We start from the raw sequence: 20,467 nt of genomic DNA, 5'->3' as shown, positions 1-20,467 counted from the left end.
TGGTCTATCCGCAACAAGGTGATCGAAAGTCTGACGCGTGATATTGCCAAGGCAGGACCCTTTGTGACGGTATGATTTGTCATACTGTGCGGGATCTGTGACTGAAGACAGGATGATCGAAACACGTCCGGAAACTCGGCAAGGATGCCTGTTCAAGGGTGGGGTACACTGGTGTGCATCTGAAGGAACTGGAGCTGAGGGTTGCAGGAAACCTCTTGTATGGCTAGGCTCGTCGCCGAGCCAAGAATGCGGCTATGCCGCATGCCAATGAGTCCTATGTAGTGCCGCATAATGTCGGCTCCGATCGGTGGCTGGCGCACGTCGGCGACGACAAAGAGCCAACGAAAGAAAGGTACGCCCGAGGCTGATGGCAATAGTCACCAACGTATCATCGTAGGTCCGATAAGATGGAGGACTCTGGTGACACGTCGGTAGCATAGAACCAGAGGCAACAGGATCTGGGGCGAAGAACACCGGTCGCCGTCAGTGTTCGACCTGACCGCATTCCGCGTAGCGGCACGGCTGGCGGCACTGCCGTGCGCGAGAGCCGTAGGGAGAGCCGTAGTGAGAGCCTCTGCCTCTTGTAGAAGCGTCACGAGAGGCGGAGAGCGGTCCCCAGAATGACTGGGACAGGACGGCGAGTTGTGGTGGCCAGACCAGCCGTAGGCTGTGCGACTTTCTGGTGAGATCCGTGTTAACCTTGAGTAGACGGCATAGCAGTTGCCGGCAGCTGCGCCGGGAGGTCAGGAGGGCGAGGCATTGTAGCCACGGAGTGGGAACTGATATCCATAATCTTGTAGCCCGGCTGAGCAATAGATTCTAGAGAAGGGAGTGAAGTAAAGGTAGGAATCATGCGCACCTCAGGTGGAAGGCGTTGCACGAAAGTTTCCGCAGCAGGGCGCTGTTGGTTGAGAGACCCATGTCTCCAGGTAAGGCTGCATGCAACGCATTTAAGTCGGTAGGCTTGCGGTCGCTGAGTTCCTGCCATTCGAGGAATTGCTGTAGTCGACGTAACGCCGTCTCTGTAGTGCGCTGGATAAGTCCCTCCTTAAATGGTCATTGGGGTGATGGGCAGGCGGGGAGCACAGAACGCCTCGAACAACCCCAGCAGCAGTACGCAGGAGCGTTCCAATGGCGCGGTTGTAAATAGTCGAGCGCGGGGTGACACGTTGACGTCGGTATAATGTCTCGAGGGTAATGAACCAAAGTTCACACTTCGGTGACTAAGGGTCGCGGTGTAGTGCTTGAAGTGGCGAAGAAGCCGGCGCATCAGGGGACCAGGAATCCGAGTCCATGCGTGGCGTACGCGTGGGGTGGCCGCGAGGATAGATGAGGGAAACGGAGGCAGGCGCTGGAAGCGTAGCACGAAGTACGGAGTCACGAATTTGTGGCATAGAAGAACCAGATGAACTTGGCGGCTGGTGTACAAAAGTATATTTTTACAGGACCTGCTCGGCTAGGCAGAAATGGGATAACTTTTCGCTGACATTCATTCTTGCCATTGCTGATTCCCAAAGCAGCACGCGCCTGGCTACCCTGCTGAAGCGCTTTGTCGTCGTCTTCGGCAGGACCACAGCGGCCAATTGGAGCACGCTACAGGCTTAAAGAGACCCTGCAACACTCTAGATAGGCGCTTTCACTCTTTCCTTCGCGTCTGGAACCACTCCGAAAGCTATAGTTATCGCCAGCACGAAGTGGCGCTGCGTGATTTGCTCGTCGCACCAGATACGCCTTCCATTTCTGCTTTGTTTTTGTGGCTTTATTTTTGAAGTTACTATAGAAAAGCGTTCATTGCTGCTACTCAAGCAACACCGACCAACAGCCACTACATGGCCTTAACGACTTAATTCGAGCGCTCGAAGAAAGTCAAGACCGGGAAAGAGAAAAACGTTTTGAGCCAGTTTTCAAGTTATCTGAAGGGCATAGAGCAGTAATTTATTTTTGGCTGAGGTACTTGGCGACCCCCTAATCTAAGTACTGGAGCTTTAGGGTGAATACGTTCTGCAAGCGTTTAAGATGTCAAAAAAGTTGAAAAAGTGTTGCAGGGTCCCTTTAATGCAAGAAAAAAATTCGAGTAGCTTCGCGTGTACTCTGCTTCTAAGACGAACTTTGGCAGTGGCGGCCAAAACCGTTTTCGATTCTGCGCAGCAAATATGAGACTCTTGGCGGGAAATTTACGCGACAAAAAGGAAGGCAAGAAAAATAAATGTAAAGAACCACTTCGCAGGATATGTGCCTGCCTTGGCGGGGCTATTCCTTGGCGAATATAGCTGTCTCGTAGAGGTGACTTTGGAGGATACCTTTCCCGACAACGGGGATGCTGGTACGGAGGCTGCACCTATACGTGTGACACAGAAGAAGCTGGCTTAAATTGCGGACTGAACATTTTTCTGCAGCTCCAGTGCATGAAAGGATTTCTAAACTCAATGGCGTTTTCTGGGGTCGTCCGTAACCCCGCACTACAGCACGTTTCAAAGCCCAGTTGTAGCTTCGGCGCGTAAAACCCCACAATCAATCAGCTTCCTCGATTGCTCGAGGAGTGTACAGGAGATCAAAACCTGTACGGCGTGCGGTTGTCTTGATGGGAAATTTGGCGCCTTCCTGCGAGGTTAGACAAAGTGCAGAAATTGCAGAAAGTGCAGAATATCTTCCGACATCAGTGACCACCTACCGGTTTACATGCTCATAACTAAGCAATCTGAACGTACCAACAGGAAACGAACAGCTTTTCCAGGACGTATCAGATGAAAATATGTTAAAATTTAGAACTACGATACTTTCCATTCCATGGGCCAATTTATTAGAAAGTTGCGATGCCGACCTCGCCTATGAAAGATTTATTGAGTCGTTCTCTGCTGTTTATCACAATTGCTTTCCGACAAATACAGTTAAGGAAACAAATAAAATTCGAACACCTTGGATAAGCAAAGATATTTACGAACAAATTAAACAAAAACATCGACTGTATGGAAAATTTATTAAGACAAGAGACAGATCAGTCTGGCTTGAGTACAAGCATAAACGTAATAGTCTTGTAACTATGATCAGAATGTCAAGACAGCTTATTATAATGCCGTATTTTGTCGAAATGCTGGCCGGCCTGACCTTACATGGAAGGCAGTTAACACTGTCCTTAACCGTTCCCAACCAAACATGCCGATTGACACTATTTGTCATAATGGGGACATTATGAGAGGAAACCGCCTGGCTAATTTCTTTAATGATCACTTTGTTGGTCAGTTCCCGGAGTCTCGCGCGCAACAACATTCGTTATTGCTACAACCCAACCCAAACTCAATATTTTTATGTCCTACAACTGAGCAGGAAGTTATATCTACAATTATGAACTTGAAAAACAGCAGCGCGTGTGATGTAGACGACATGCAAATTCAACCGGTGAAGCACGTTGCGGACGTCGTTGCACCTTGTCTAACCCATATTTTTAACATGCTGTTATCCTCAGGCATGTTTCCTAAAAAAATGCAGATGGTGGTGCTCATATTTAAAGGTGGGGATAAAAAGTTACCTAAGAACTATCGTCTAATATCTATCTTACCGGTATTCTCTAAAGTAATTGAAAAGCTTATACACGCTAGGTTATCCGATTTTCTTACCAAAAAACCTACCGCTACATAGTTTTCAACATGGCTTTCGGAAGCACTGCTCCACATAAACGGCTTTACTGAAACAGAAAGAAATAATCCTGCATAACTTTTCGCAAAATAAAGTGACATTAGGTATATACATAGATTTATCAAAGGCTTTTGGTTCCTTAAATCGACAAACATTACTGGATAAACTTCACTCGTATGGCGTAGGGGGGGTTGCTCACACCATTGTTTCCTCCTACATGAAATATCGAAAACAAAATGTCTGTCTGGAAGAATTTTCGTCCGAACTTAAACGCACCGGCTCAGGTGTTCCCCAGGGGAGCATTCTAGGACCACTTCTTTTCTGCATATACGTCAACGACCTTCCAAACGCCTTCTGCCGCCAAAAAGCTTCGCTTGTCTGCTACGCAGATGACACAACCTTGTTAATAACTGGTACGACAGCTGATGATGTACAGGAAACTAATAATGATATGCTTTCCCGTCTTGCAACCTGGGCCAGGCAAATCTCTCTTCTAATAAATACCGACAAAACAAAGGGTATTCTTTTCAGTACAAAAAAAAAGACAGAAATGTCTCGCCACTAACACTTACGATCAATACAAACAACATCGAATTGGTAACAACTATGAAGGTGTTGGGAGTCCACTTTCATTGCAACTTAACCTGGGATCAGCATATCAATGAAGTGCATAGGAAATTGTGTAGAACTGTTGGTGTAATTAATCGAAATCGATATACACTTCCGGAACGCATTAAACTTCCGTTGTATAATTCCCTTATCTTGTCGCACTTCTACTCCCATTTAGTATGGGGTACCACAACACAAACAAATATGACAAGGTTATTGACCCTACAGAAAAAGTCCTTAAGAATTATTGCAAATGTTCCCTATCACTACCACACAAAAGAGCTTTTCACCCATTTTCGTGTCATTAATGTACTAAATCTTTACGATTTCAGATTGCTAAACTCCTTCCGTGTTGGTGCTAAAAGCGGCAACTCATTCTTTAGTGACATATCTAGCCTAAGAAAAAATGCTGTGGTGCACCGAACGTGTTTTCCGTCCTTATGGCACACGCCGACACCCCACAACAATTACAGTCTCCAGTCATTAACCTATAACCTCCCGTTGTTGCTAAATCGATTGATATATATCGCCTTTCTCCGAAAAATCTAAAAACACTCTTTGTTTCCTGAAAAAGCCTTGTGTCCGTTTTTCTTTTTTTGAGAAATTAGCAGTGGTATAAAGTAATTATTGGTCACTTTTTCCGATATTTTATGTTTTCAGCTTTCCTTCAAAACAAATTGGATTCCACTTGTTGAAAAAAATTATTGTATATAGTGTTTCCTTTGCCAATATTGTAGAAATTGTACACTTGTTACCATTTCCGCTTCTGCTAAGTATGGCCATGGCTGTGATTTGATTTGATTATTATGTCTTCCTTTTATTTCTCTTTTGTGTGTGTGTGTGTGTTTGTTTCTTTCTTTCGTTCTTTCTTTCTTTCTTTCTTTCTTTCTTTCTTTCTTTCTTTCTTTTTCTTTCTTTTCTTCCTCCTTTTTTTCCTCCTGTCTTCCTTTCTTTCTTTCTTTCTCTCTTTCTTTTCCCCTCGCTTAATGCACAAGATGTGTAATGCTATAATATCACATATGGTCGTGATATCTGCTGTTGCCGGAAACCGGGGCAGCCGCCTCGTGAAGCCGCTTGTATACCAGTGGCTTTTTGCGGTTGGGCCCTCCGTTTGTAAAAGAAAGGAAAATAAACGATTTGATTTGAAATTGCCTCCACTTCCCGTTTGTTGAGAATGGAGATTTGAGCCCAGAGCAGCATTTATTGGAAGGCGCGCATACGCACTGCACATGCGTTAATGTAGTAACGAGCGCAGCATTGCCAAACAGGTGCGTGCTGCCGACCGCTGCACTTTCACCACGAAGCCGCTGCAATGGGCAGGTTATTTTCAAAGCCGCCTAAAGCACAATTTGAATATCATGATAGTTTTGTACCTCTCCTCTATTTCGTCACGACTGCTACCTGACATCTTGCTATAGCACTGCGAGAAGGCGATGCAGCGCATGCTGCCGGCTTGCAGTCACATCGGCTGCAGAAAGGCTTCATTATCAGTCTCGACTTTCAATCTCCGATGGTGCGATGATAATTGCTTTTCCAAGAATTGTTTTTATTTAAACTGTTTTTGCTATCAGATTGGTAACCCGCGATTAGGCGTCGTGTAATTGGTATCGTTTTCGCCTCAGCCGGCGACCACAAGAGAAAAGAATGTATTGACTAGTATGGAATGTATAGATTAGTATCGAATATATCGATTGGCATCAGTAATGAAGTTGTAAAAGAAATATCGTTATTTGAAAGCGACAATAATGCAGACTGCTGCCACTCTGGAGATAACCTGAAAAGCCTCTGCCCAAATAGTCGAGCAAGTGGGCAATGTCTACTGTCTCTGCACACAGGCTTGCGGTCGAGAACAGCCGCATGCGGAACCGCTTCGAGGACGAGCTGGGTGCGGTGCGCTCTTTCTATGAGGACTCACTCTGCAAGCTACGAGGCAGCCGGCGCCTGGAGGTGGCCAACGACGTCTCTCTGGTCGCCTGCTCCTGCTGCTGCAACGACAGAGAGCGCCTCCACGCGCTTCTCCGGCTGCTGTCCAGCAGCGAGCAGCAGCTTGACAGGTAATGGCAGCTTGGGGTGGTACGTCAAATCTCCGACCACATACGACGCTTTCTGAAGTGAGGTGACTTGTGTGATGCGACCCGATAAATTTTGTTGTGATGCGACTTCTTTTCACGCCCTTGAGATTTTCTAGCTCAGCTTGTTAGCGAGAGTGCCCTTTTCGTCATCTTTTTATTACACCATCCCAAACACCATCCGCGACGCCTTCTTTCGCATAAAGGCGACGGAACCAGGTGAGCCTTCCCGAGACCACTTGGCAGGGAGGAAAGCGCTTTTTGAAATCAAGTCCTTGACGCACAATCGTGCACAGATTTTGAGACCGGACGCTCTGCTGGGACTTTTGTGATGTAGCATGTGAGAATTATATTCTTTTAGCCTGCACAAAAATTAAAGTCTGTTAGGTGATTTGAAGAGGGAAGCATGAAATACTCCTTCACTGCTGCATCGAGGTGCCGTCACGTTACGTATACCGTTGAACGTCATCAGGCTAATTTATGTTCTGTTCTTGCATGGTACCGCTGTACTTCCAGCACTTGGTTGCTGTTGGGGCGCCGGGCTTAAATCCCGATGTAACCCAAATATGTTTTAAGGCGAAGGTATCTATGTCTCAGTGATTCGTTTGTGAGCGCCGAAAACGTACTTCAGGGAAGCCAACTTTCTCTCACGGTGATGATAATCCTGGTAGCGCCCATAGAAAAAAAAAAGCTGTTGCCGCGGTCGGTATCGAACCTTCGCCCCCTCGCGTTGTGCAGCCGACGCCTACGCGATTGCGCCATTCCGACTTTTTTCGTATTTATTGCCTGTCTTTGACAATTCACAACAGATTACATCTCAACATTCCAAATATGTACACATACAAGAAGTGGAGTTGCTAGCCACTACAGGGCTGACTTTGTCCATTTAAAATGCCCTCATATTGATTCGAATTGCTCTATTTGCGGCAGTCAATCAGGTAGTTCCTGGTGGAACTTAATAACTTCAACAAATCGCCCAATGCTCTCTTTGAAATACTCCCTTGCACATCGCGCATCAACATCATTGTACAACCTTCCTGTACTAGAGCGCCGTATACTATGGAGACCCAGTGCCATGACTAAATCGTAAGGCACTCCATCATCATGGTCTATTGCAAGGAAACGTATACCGTGAGGATCTAGTGGGAACTCTTTGTGTAATGTCCGCTGTAGCACATCCCAAAAATATACTCCCTCCCAACAATGCAGAAATACATGATCTATTGTCTCGGGGGATTTACAACTAAAACAATCTGTCCCTCATGGTACGGATAACCCCAGTTCTTCCATAAACGTCCGTACTAATAATGTTCCTCTATGTAACCTAAACATAAAGGATTTGTCCCCTGGTTGAATCTGCATTCTTTTAGCCCTCTTAAGCACATCGCTACCGGGCCTTCCACAGTACATAGCCCTGTACATGGGAACAGGGAACACATCATCGACAATATCATGGTACAATTTCTTACGCCCAACCGTACTTAAAGGCCAACTGCAACGAAAATTTACCTGTCCTAAATTCTGCTTCAATGTGTGGTATGCACCCCTAAAGTCCCTTGTGACCTAATTTTAAACTCCGCAAACGCGCATTTTTTTTATTAAAACCGTTCGAAAACACGCAACTCCAGCCGACGCAGCACATAGCGGAGTGTCGCCGCAACTTGTCGCAACTGCGGCGGACTTCCGGATGTGACGTGCCAGTCAGGACTCCCATGCGGCCGTCGCTTCTCCTCAGTAGCCCCAGGCCTCTCAAGCTTGGACGTTCCCTGTCTTCCCTATAGGCGGCGTAAAAATCGACGCCCCACGTGACCAACCTAAAGCGCTGTTTTCGACCATCAAGCCCACCAGACGGCGCAGGCAAAATGTTACTTTTGGTATAGAATACAAAACATTCATTCCGTGACTCAAAGAGCCCACACAGTTCGCTTACAATGTGTTATTTAAAAATACTATTAACAAGTTCCGCATCAAACATCCGTTGAGCAAAAATGTACGCAACTTTTTACGAACAGCCGACTGGTGCACCACCTCGTTTCTGAATTCGCAACCACAAAGCCGCCAATTCAAATTGAAACCGCTGCAACGGCCGACCGTTTCAATGTGCGCGGAGCACCGGTTTCGTGACTGTTATTGCTGTTATGTGCTTTTGCGTCCATCAGTTGTTGAGAGGACTGGCAAAACACGGGAATTGAGTGCTTGTGGAATGACAAATGTGGGAAATTCCGCATCGGAAGGCAGCTGTCGAGGCCAGAATATTCGATTCTTCCAACAGAAGGTGAGTGTTATGCACTCCGCTAGAAAGACGGTGCAAAGGAAGCCGTTGTCGCCGTCAATACTTCATTTGTGCCCTTCGTTCGAAATCTTAGCGCAAGTGAACGAGTTGTTATGGCAAAAAAAAAAATGTTGTCACGAAAGCGACGTACAATTGCAGCGATCGAAATGAAATGATGTCCTGGCCTCTGTAAACTTGCGGATGTCAATAAACGATTTGTTCTCACTTGCTGCTCACTGTGGTCTGTGCCAGTCGAGGCCATCTGGTCACCTGGCGTAACATCACTTCACTAGCGCGGCGCAAGTAAACACGCGACCAGCGTGCCAGCCAGGAGCCAGCAGGAGCAGCCACGGCCGGACTCGACGCCCCTTTCGCTCGCGGGAGGAGGAGAGTCGAGTCCGGCCGTGGAGCAGCGAGCCGGCAGCCGCCGTGCGAGGGCAGCCATGTTATTAAGGAGCTCAAGCGGCCTGTGCAAAAAGACCTGACGTTCAGGAACGGTGGACGAGCACTACTGCGCATGCGCCAACTAGACATCAAAAAACAAAGAAAGCGACTTTTTTTTTGCCGGATGTGACGTCATGGTTAAAAAAAAAATGGCAGCTGTTGCGCGGTCATTTCGCTGCGCTCTTCTCGTCGTGATTTTTGCCTGCCGTTGCAGCGGTGCATAGGTGTTCGGCTTACGATTGTGACGAAGGTGCTCTCGAAGAACTTCTGGAGAGCACTTACGGTGGTGTGCAGCGTGTGATCGGGACGCTGAGTGTGTGCGACTGCCTAATTTTCGCGTAGTACGTTGCGACGGTGACGACGGGCGCTCTGCATCAGTTCTGTCGCCTCGATTTACGACAGTGATGAGTGCGTTCCCGTCGAACTTCGGCACTGTGTTTTATTAGAGCGCCGTGTTGAGGCCGCTGGGCGTTTCGCCGCCTACGTACCGTGGCGAGAGGCAGCAACGCCGGTCAGACGAGGGCACTGGGATGGCGCATGACCACTCCCATCGTAACCAAGCTAGCCACTGCAAACGTAGACCACTTCTACGTAGACCACAGGGCTGTGTTTTTGTCCCAGTACAACGGAGTTAACCTGTGCGAAGGTATAATTGTGTGTTCGGAGTCGTGAGGCAGGCAGGTAATGTTCACCATTGCGAAGGTGTAGTAACTCCCATAATCTGTCTGCTAATCACTTTGTTGGTCTGAAACCTTAAGCCAGCTGATAATAGGACATGCAGCCCGGTGGGAGGTAGGGCTGCGCACAGGACAAAAGTTTTTTTTTTTGTTGTTGTTACCGGCAGTAGGAACCAAGCCTTAATCCACATCCAGGCCTCAAGTAGTGAATGAGAAAATATTAACTAGTTGCACTTAGCCCTGGTGCTAAGCATTTTTTTTTTTCGTGGGCCCTCTCAAGTTACTGCTTTTAAAATTATCCCTTCTAAGGCACGTTCAAGCTGGTATAATGCAATGCATTCAACAGATGCTGGACAGTTCACCCAATATGCCCTTGATGTGTGCTGTCACATGCCGAAGAACAATATTGTACTTCAGTTGGTACTTTTAGGAACAGATCTTATGATGTGCAATGCTTTCAAGTTCATTTCTTCTGTGTTTAGCGTGACTGAGGACTTGCCTGCAGCAATCTTACCGCAAATAAGTGATTGCTTGTCGAACAGCACAAAAGTACCACTACAACTTAAAACTGAAATTAGTCAGGGATGAGGTTTTGCTTGTCAGTTTTCTCTCTCCAGCAGTGATGGCAATGGAAGCTGAGCAGTGGCGTTGCTGGGTAAACTTGCACCCGAGGCCCAGAAAATTTGTCTCCCCCTCACATATACAAAACAATGATTAATAATAAAACTAGTGTTATTGTTATTATTGATAATATTAATGTCTTCTCTTGTTAGCATATGAACGCTGGTTCACACTTGCGACTAAAGCTACCAAAAGCGATTTCTGTCACTATTGTCACTTGGCATTGCTCTCATCGCGCGACAAGAGCGATTGGTCTCGACAAATTTTGTCTTTCATTTGGATACCAATGTAAAAAAAAAAATTTTACAGCTACTGAATGCATGGGCTTCGAAACGTCAATGCAACCATGCATAATATGCGACATGCGATGCGAAATGAAGCCACAGGATACTTGATGTGTAGTTATTTATAAGAACTGGCAATATATTAGAAAAGTAAGCAGCAAGATAAGAAGCCGTGTGTTATTTAGGCAATAATAGCTACACGAGCTTGGTTTAGAGAACCCCAGACGACGACTCTGGTGCAGATCTTGATACACAACACTGACCTTTTCAGTGAATTAGGCATCGATAAAAATCCTACCAGTAAGGAGCATTATGGTGTGTCACTCGTGAGCACGAAAACACCATTAGCAGCCGAGAAAGGAGTGGCCAAGAGCTACTTGCGGCAGCACAGGGTGTAATGTGCCAAACCAAAGTAGGTTAGGGGAAAAGTGAAGGCTGATATGCGGCAGTGTGAGAGTACCACATCTTACAGCCGATACCAAGCGAATGGATGCCTGCAAGAGCAATGGAGGTGTGAGAGAGTCTCGGGCCTCGTCAGACAACGACACTTATTATAAGGTGGTCGCCAGAGGCGTTTGGAAAGCTTTGCAGCCCGCTGTGTTGACTAAATCATGCAGACGTCCCGCGGGCCTGGAGGAGGGTGGCCAGCAATGATAGGGCTGTTTAAAGGCAACACATGCAAGACAAATAGTCGCTTCATTCGCATCAATTTTCCTGTGTCTAGGAACACACCTTGAACAAATTATGCTTGAAGGACCACAGGCGGAGCTTGGTGAAAGAAGGCTGGGGGAGAAATAGAAGTTGTCCCAGCAAATAAACAACAGCCGGACTTAAAAAAAAGCTATTTCCAAGTATTGTGCAGGACAAGTGGTATAAAATGTGAAGGAAACGGCCGCCCCATAAATTAGGAAAAACCGCCTGCGCCTGCCCGTTTGTCACTAAAGGCAGCCTCTGTGGCAGCATGCGACTGCTGGAAATTTCTCTAAGTGAGAATTTCAGTACGTTTGAAATAGATACATTGTCGGGTCTCTATTTCTATGGTTATGTGATTACTGAGAATGGAAGCAGATAGAAAGGGAGCATTTAGCGGGGAAAGAGATGACTGGCCGTACATGAGTCGTCTAAGCGGCCAGTGCACGGCTAGTCGTGTGGATGTTTGTCTGCGACAATGTTGTCGTTTCCTTTCGTACGTTGTAAAAAGATTCCACCACACATTTGCAAATAAGTTAATTGACATTGGCGTCTTGGGAAAACGAACACAGTATAAAGTATAAAATGTGAGGTTCGGGCTTACCAGTGAAGCAGCCACTAGTCAATGAAGGAAAATCTGAATCGAAGGAGGTTACGAAGCGATAAAGAAAGAACTCTTGAGTAAAATATGAGATTCGTACGGGCCCGAGTGTATCAGCGCCACACGCTGGGTCACAACCGTTCGGTCGCGCCCATCCCGATTTGTTGGTGACAATTTCATTGACGTTGTTGTACAGTCGACTAGCTCAAGACAGATCCTAGATGAAACAACCTTTTCCCAGTAGCTGAGGAAATAATATCGCCCTCTCCAACCAAAAGTAATAACCAAGAACAAGACGTTTGGGACCCATCTCGATTCCCTCTTCCTTCAGGGGTGACTGGGGTCGCGTTGTAGCGCCAGTCACTCACAAAGTGCTTCGCTGTGGAGCGTGGTGCCTGCATGTACACAAGTGGAGGGTTCGTAGAGAAGGATTTATGTTCTTTGCAACTTTTCCTCCAGTTGGTCACGCTTCTGGAGTGTTTCACCGAAGTCTCTTTTGCGGTCCGATGTTTTGGAGCCAGACGTCGTCGTTGTACTGCCTGAGTTGTTCCAGTAGATTTTTCCTCCCCACTGCATGCGGAGGGGCACTCAGCTCAAAAATCTTGTATTCGACACCGGGCGTCCTGTCCTTTGTCGCACAGTCTTCAAAATTTTTTTTCTAGTAATGTTCACAAAGCACTCAGCAGAACGCTTTCACTAACACAGAAACTGCCCCTCACTCCCACCTCAATTATCGTGTGGTCTCCCGACCATGTTCCGGGATGGGAGCACTCAGCGGATCGAATGCCTGATAGAAAGTGGGTGACGTACCTGGTGTTTAACTTTTTGTTATGCACTTAATTTCGTTGTCCTGTCCTTTTTTTTCTCACCCTCCACCTAGATGATGAACCTACCAGAGCAAAATATTTAGGTCATCAGCTTCAACTATTTCTTCACTTAGAACTCCTTGGGACGGTCACTCGGAAACCATGGTAAAATGGAAAGAACATGAACACACGGCTATCCGCTTTATTTATGTGCGCAACGCAGATACTCATTTATATTGCTCTTAACTTACAGGGGAATGAAATAAAAAAACGTAGATTTACCTGATTAAAAGTTTGGTAAATAAAATTAATGCCTACATAACTGTTCTATTTCTTGCATAATTTGTTCAACAAGCTACTCGTCCGTTCTTTTAGTTTACATACACGGGGCCGCATGGGATACGCCCCTTCCATATAATGCCATCTTCGTACAATTGCCATGTGCTGGCTGCGTCACTGGGCACGATGAAGGAAAGTCAACGACATAAAAAATGAGCTATCAACACCCGATATCAGATCCTTTGCAATTGCTTAAATTGCGAATTGGTTGGTTAGTGCAAGCACTGAAGGAATCGGGTGCAACCAAGGGGAAATCGCGACAACCCATTTGTCTCACCTAATGTTGGACACCTGAGCTCCCACCCCTCCTCCCAACACAGGCTTAATTTGTACAGTTAGCTCCCCCGCACCAACCTTCATTGCATGTTTCACACTTACTTTCATTTCGTTTTAATTATCAGTCCCCGCTTCCTCAAGATTCAATCTTCCCCATATTTTTTTTTTTCAGGTCATTTTCACCTTTGTTTCCTTCTGAAAATATGACAACCGGACCGGGGTACATGGTCTCCAACGCGTCACTGCGAAGACTCCAGAAAATGCTAAACATTCACCATGACCCGTACACAACATCTGATGTGCGTAAAAAAAGTCACATAAATAACCACCGAGGACACATGACCAAAGTCTCGTAGGCTTGGATGCCTCCCCCTTCACTCCTCCCCCCTACTGATCTCGTCCGCCGCCCCAACAGTGGTCCTGGACGTGATGAAGGGGCTTTGTTAGGCCCCTGTTGTCCCATTGGAAAGCAAGCTCGCTTGCTACACCCCTCCGAGCGTCGCAGTCGTATACCGACGCACCCCCTCTCCAGGAATCGTTCCTTGTTTGCCTCCGCTCACCCTGCAGCCAATTAACTCCTAAGCCGCACCCATCCTCGACTACCGCGACATTCCTCGATGCCAAAATTCTCCTCGCTTTCTTCCATTGTACCAGGAAACAAATTTGAATAGACTGGTGGGGACGTAAATTGAACAGGCCAAAGCTTTGGTCTCGTTACAGTTGTCTTCCAGTTTTCGACGTCAGCATTGCACATTGTAGGGGCACAAGTGGCACCTCCCCCCCTTCACCGAGGGGCTGGTACCCGGGGCCCAGGGACCCCCGGCCCCCCCTTAGCGACGCCACTGCAGCTGAGTGTTTCTTGTCACTACAAACGACAACTTACCTTTTGTATATATATTTAGAGGTGTGTGATTATCAACTTTGCGTCTGTGAATTGAACACAACTTGGCTGTGAATTCAATAAAATATTTTTGAATACGAACAGTAAAAGCTGGCTGCGAATTGAATATTTTCAAACCACACTATCTTTGTTTTGGTGTTTCTAGAGTGTATAAAACATAACCACCAAAAAAGACAGCTTAGGCAGTCAGAACTAGACACATCTCTGTTCAGGTACTTGCGCTTGACATACAAAAAATTTAATGTAACAGAGAAAATAAAACATAGACATGCAAACCAGTGCAACAAGAATTTTGCATATATTGAGATAAAGAAATATGGGCTCCTCAAAATGCTGTGAACACAGTAAGCATATTAGGCATATTTAATATGATAGGCAGCAGTCCCCCCACTCTCCTCAATGATTGAAAGGAGGCTAGTTGCCAGTGGGACCTCACCAACAAGCCAGCAATAACGTTTTATTTCTCACTTCTGCTATTATATTTATAGGAAAGCTATTTTAGATTATAAATTTTGCTTTTGTAGTGTGGCACTTGACCTAACATACAGCACAGTTAGTGAACACTTGCTTGGTGCAAGGCTTCTGCATTAGGCTTTTGGCACGGCTTCGGTGTCATGCAGAAAAACCAACCCGCAAGGTCTTACCATGTAGTGAAGCTTGAAAGTTTGCACATCTTCAGATAGAGCAAACATTCGTTCCTCTACTATTTGTAAATTTCAAATATTTGAAACAGAGCTGCAAATCGAATATCAAAAAGTACTCGCACAGTATTCTAAGTTGCGAATGTTCACACACCTTCAAATATACTGCCTGGTCACTTGAGTATAAGTGTATAATTTACACAAATAATTTCATGAACGATAGTTAAAAATGCAGTAAGGCGTTTCATGCAAGTTTGACGCATTTCTTTGAAATCACTGATAAGCATTGGGTGCAGTTGATTGGATGCTTAACCGCTCTGTCTTCCCTTTACTATCTCCTACATACCCTCAAACTCAATGGGCATGGCTTCATTTCTCCTACTCCCTTCATTAAACACTGCTATGCTTTCCTTTCTTCCTCCACCGGATTCGACCTCCCTCGAAGAATACGCCATTGCCCTTGCAATAGAGCATGCTACTCTTAATGTTCCTACCACCACGCCAGTATATATCTTCTCCGACTGTCAGTCAGCACTTCGTAATTTCGCTAACCATGAGACCCACCCACACACCACTGATTTCGTCACTTCGATACTTGCATCGAATCCTTGGCCACGCTTCACACTGGTTTGGGTTCCTGGCCACGCTGGCATGTGCGGAAACGCCTTAGCAGACGCGCTCACCCGAGTACCTTTCCCAGGTCCGCCCATGTCCTGGCCAACCTTGTACCACCCGCCGACGGTTCGTACTCAACACCGCGCTTCCCACCATTACCAATTAAACGCCCAATGCCTATCACGCACCCTGTACCCACCCCCCAGTTCCTGTCTAACTCGTGAGGCTGCGTGCCTCATTCGACAGGCTTAAACCTCTTCACTCCCCTCCCATCACATTCTTCACCGCATCTATCGGCGCCCTGGCCATCCTTCCTGCCCCAGGTGTTCTTTCTACCCATCCGTCCCTCATTCTAATTGGGACTTCACCCCACCATCTCTTACCCAATCCCTCACTTTCATCACTTCCTGGGAGCTCTGGCTGTCTCCCCCGCCGATAGTGAACATTTAGGCTGCCCAGGAAGCTCTCTACAAACACGTGCACCGGATCCGCACGGACATTCTGGAGTACTACGTGGATCCGGTGAATTGAACTTTCAAATTAGGACCAGGCATTCAGGAGTACTACGCGGATCCGGTAAATTGAACTTTCAAATTAGGACCTGGACTTAGAAATAAGTGTTTGTTCTCTCTCTCTCTCCTTCCTTCCTTTGCAGGGTGGGCATTCATAGGGGCACGTGTTGGGTAATATGTTGTGTTGTAGTATGTGTGGGTTTGTAGGCATCTGTAAAACGGCTTTGGACTTAGAGGTTCGCGAGGGAATCTGGCAGGTCTTTTCTGCTTTCTACGAATCCGTGGCTAGTAAATTTGAGGGCAGCAGTGTGTGCCGCCTCATTCCCTTGTAGAAAGGCGTGATGTCCAGATGAGGTAGATGATCACTAGCTTTTGTATGCGTCGTAGTGTACTTGAGGTGTGATGCATCCTTCTTGATAAAGGGACATGCTTACTGGGAAGCACGGTGGAATCTGTCATGGCTGTGCTTGCATCTGTTTTTTGCAAAGTTGTGGAAGTGGTAGTGGTGAGTGTGGCGGGCATCAAGGGTTTTTTATGAGTGATTAATGGCAGACGACCCAGGGTTTTGTGCTTAAATATGCATCAAAACAGTGAACTGAATGAAGGTGGCTATGCAGGTTAGTTGAGACTTCATCTTGGAAATTTTGGTCAAATGTCAGGCATGACTCAAGGAAAGGATAGAGGAAAGCTTCATCAACGAAGCTTCATTTCCCTCTGAGAGTGATTACAAAGTAAACAAAACCCTCATGTGACACTGCTTTAACACCACATGTATAAAAAGCAATTACAGCTGCTGCACACTTCACACTAATTATTCAGTATTCTATAGTGCATCTGTCTCCCACCTTTATCACATAGGCCTCAAAGATTTCTCGTTCCTGTTTTGTGCCATACAACTTCAGCACTCTCGTCGTATCAAATTCTGGCATGCAGCCACCTGGCGTGCATTGAGTCTTGGAGTGGAGCACCAAATCGGTTTCTGTTCAAGTCGTCACCAATGCGGCATGCTCCCACCACCGCCTGTTAGGGCCTTGTCTGCCCTATGTACCATCAAGATACATTGAAATAGAAACAACAAACTACGTGACTTTCAGTATATGCTGTGCATCATGGTGACGGGCTGTGTAGCCACAGGAGGAACAAAGTTACAAGAATTCGTGTCCAACAGTGTTATGGAAATAGCATTTGAGAATGTTAATTTGGCCCACTGCCGCATGTCGTGCGGGGTCCCGCTACGGTTATCAAACTTTGTCACTGTGTACGCTCAAGCAGAACACGACGAAGGCTGATCGCAGAAGCACAAACGGGCACCAAATATGGTGGTGGGCGAAATAAATATTTTCACGGACCGAACAGTGCCCTCTCGACACCCACGTGCAAGTTGGTCGAACTGGAAGTACATAATACCTTAGATAAACTGCACGAAGCTTACCATCACTCCCAAACCTCCCGCCTCAACCACCTACCAGACGAGACACCCTTGAACTCCTCGTATATCCAGCGCCCCAAGAACAGCTACAAAGTGTGCCCGTCCACATCCGTCAACACATTTGTACAGCTCCCATACCGCGATATACGCATCAATACGCTCGTCAGGAAAGCAACCCTCTGGAGACCAACGAAACTAACGTGGATAATTACAAACTTTTCATTTCTGCGCGCCAAGAGTCCTCTGCAATGATTTAAGAATATGCAGCAGGACCATGACCTCCTGAATATAATGTCAAGAGCTTATGACAGCACGCAGCGATTACAAGACACGGGGTTCGACGAACCAAAGCGACGCGCAGGAATCACCTTTGTAGCCTGTAGGTCGGAATAGTCTTGTTATTTCTTAGTCAACGACCGTGTGGTGAGCGACAATAGTTTCGTGCGAACGATCGCTCGTGGCTGGCCGGTCGCAATAGTCTTGTCTTGATATTTCTTAGTCAATGACCGTGTGGTGAGCGACAAGAGTTTCGTGCGAACGATCGTTCGCGGCTGGCCATGATAGCACCGCCGTTTGATGTTGAAGGCATACGCGCACTCGCACATCGGAGACGAAACGCCCAGCGGCCTCAACACGGTGCTCTAATAAAATGCAGCGCAGAAGCTTGTCGTGAGCGCACTCATCACTCTCGCAAATCGAGGCGGCACAACTTATGCAGAACGCCCGTGTTCACCGTCGTAACGCACTACGCGCAAATAAGGCGGCCGCACACACTCAGCGTCTCAATCACACGCTGCACACCACCGTGAGCGCTCTCCAGAAGTTCTTTGAGAGCGCCCTTATCACAATCGCAAGCCGAACACCCATGCACCGCTGCAACGGCAGACAAAAATCACGCCGAGAAGATCGCAGCAAAGTAAACGTACAACAGCTGCCATTTTTTTTAATTATGACGTCACATCCGGCAAAAAAAAAACTCGCTTTCTTTGTTTTTTGATGTCTAGTTGGCGCATGCGCAGTAGGGCTCGTCCACCGTTCCTGAACGTCAGGTGTGCAAAAAGCATCCGCCATGTTTACAAAGCCGTGTTTACAGCGCCATCAAGCGGGCGTACTGGGTAGTTCACGACGCCGCCACTACGCTTTTTCTGGCACTACAGGCAAAGCTAGACCTTTGCTTCTCTAAAATCCTCCCTGTTCTGTGGTAGCCCTGTGGTAGCCCTTTACGTGCGGCCTCACGCGAGTGAGCAGTGTAATTCGTGCCTCTTGCATGAATAATTGCTTTCACGCGTTTCCGTAATGCGAGAAGCTGAAGAAACTCTCGGTTGCCGATACATAAAGAGCAAATTCGAAAAGTGCCGGGGCCGGTCACAACGGCCGATTTCGTGGTCGCGACGGCGGCCGCAGGCTCTCGGTCGACTCGACGAGCGCGCGAAACGCGCGTACGGCATACGTGAGGCGATACGCTGTTGGCGCGGCTGGTCGGTGCGGCGGCGCGAACGACTACGGCAGCTGTGCGGCGCACTGCAAGCTCGCGGCCGGGCGTACGGCCGACGCGATACCGCGAGACGACACGCTGTTGTCGCGGCCGCTCGGTGCGTCGGCGCGCGAACGACTACGGCAGCTGTGCGGCGCGCTGCAAGCACGCGGCGTGTGTCTCTGCGAGCAGAACGGCCGGCGCGGACGATACGCTGTTGTCGCGGCCGGTCGGGGCGTGAACGAGTGCGGCAGCTAGCTGTGCGGCCCACTGCACGATCGGCCGGTCGACTTTTCGAAAGCGCGAGTAAGCCGACGCCATCGAAGAGCTCTGCGCCGACCCGAGGTGATACCAGATACGCTATTGCTACTGTTATCGCGCCGGCCGGGGCGCGGACGAATACAGCTCGCGGCGCACTACACGGCGCACTACACGCGCACTACTACACTATTTAGTTCAAACAACTTCGTCAAAAAACAAATAAATGGTAGCCGCTGTTGACAACATTTCTCTCGCCAGTTAGGAAAAAAAAAACAAAAAACGAGACCACATTTCGCAGCACTGAGCCTTGGGGAAGGTCACTGCTTCACGAGTGAAGACACTGCAGTGCTTTCGTCGCTGCATGGCATAAAGATTTGGCGCGGGCGCCCTGCTAACAGGAACAAAACTGCCCATGTAAACAAAAATAATAAAATTATGGATTTGAGCTTTCACAACATGCGCTGAAACCAAATTCTTTCACCCTAGCCGGCATGTTTCGACACTTTCCTGCCACGGTAGCATTTTTTTTTTCTTTTCTCTCACAAACACAGGATGGTTCGATCGGTACAGGGCATATTAGCTGTGCCGGCGCCCATCTAGCGCTCAACGCAGCCTTTTGTGCACCCAGCTTCGCCACGACGTCTCGCGATGCCTGTGTTTTCGTTTTACCGAACGACTATAGGCGCGTCTCAGCAGCTCAGAACGAAGAAATAATGGTTGCACGAACTTCCCAACCCTTTTTCCCGCATGTTTAAAATGTCTGAAGCAACAGACGACCCGACACACATCGAATGCGCGCCGTGTTTTCACAGGTAGCTGAGGGAAAATCCCCCGGCTGTGCCCACTCGATTCCCGAGTGTAACGTCACTTCCGGCCGTCCGTAATGGCCGCCCTTTTTTTCCAGTTTCGGTTTGAAAAGAGCGTTTTTCATCTTCTTTTACGATGCAGCGAAGCACATTTGGGCCTCCAAATTTTTCAGTTAGCAACTTTTAAGGTTATACTCCCGGAAAATAGTGCATTTAAGGAGCCGAAAATTTCGTTGCAGTTGGCCTTTAAATACTCTTTTGAAAATCTTGTGTTTAAAAACTTTACGCTGGCCATGACCTCCATTAAATATCCAAAGATACCTCCCGTCATGTGTTCAGTCGTAATCACAAAATCGGGGAGAACCCTACCTAGCCTCAATTGACACACACAGTACGAAGAAAATGGTCCCTTACTTCTCTCAAAAAAGAAATCTATTTACTAGTTGTCGCACAAATAAATGCGCTAGCCCCACTCCTCCATCTTTCACAGGCCTAAAAAGGTTGTTA

The 20,467-nt window shown here is 47.3% G+C and overlaps 1 protein-coding gene across 2 annotated transcripts in view; it reads left to right on the top strand.

The window, feature by feature from the left end:
* The window catches only part of LOC144156331 (uncharacterized), a 239,488-nt gene that overhangs the window by 89,240 nt on the left and 129,781 nt on the right, over nucleotides 1-20,467 (top strand). For both annotated transcript variants that reach the window (XM_077688314.1, XM_077688315.1), the window contains one exon: nucleotides 6,078-6,296. In XM_077688314.1, coding sequence (XP_077544440.1) covers nucleotides 6,078-6,296 — 219 coding nt within the window. The remainder of the gene's footprint in view (nucleotides 1-6,077; nucleotides 6,297-20,467) is intronic.

The sequence above is a fragment of the Haemaphysalis longicornis genome, unplaced genomic scaffold, assembly GCF_048455015.1.
Source record: "Haemaphysalis longicornis isolate Haplotype H1 unplaced genomic scaffold, Haemaphysalis longicornis Haplotype H1 scaffold_1, whole genome shotgun sequence".
Classification (NCBI taxonomy): domain Eukaryota; kingdom Metazoa; phylum Arthropoda; class Arachnida; order Ixodida; family Ixodidae; genus Haemaphysalis; species Haemaphysalis longicornis.
This window is presented reverse-complemented; position numbering and strand designations above follow the sequence as displayed.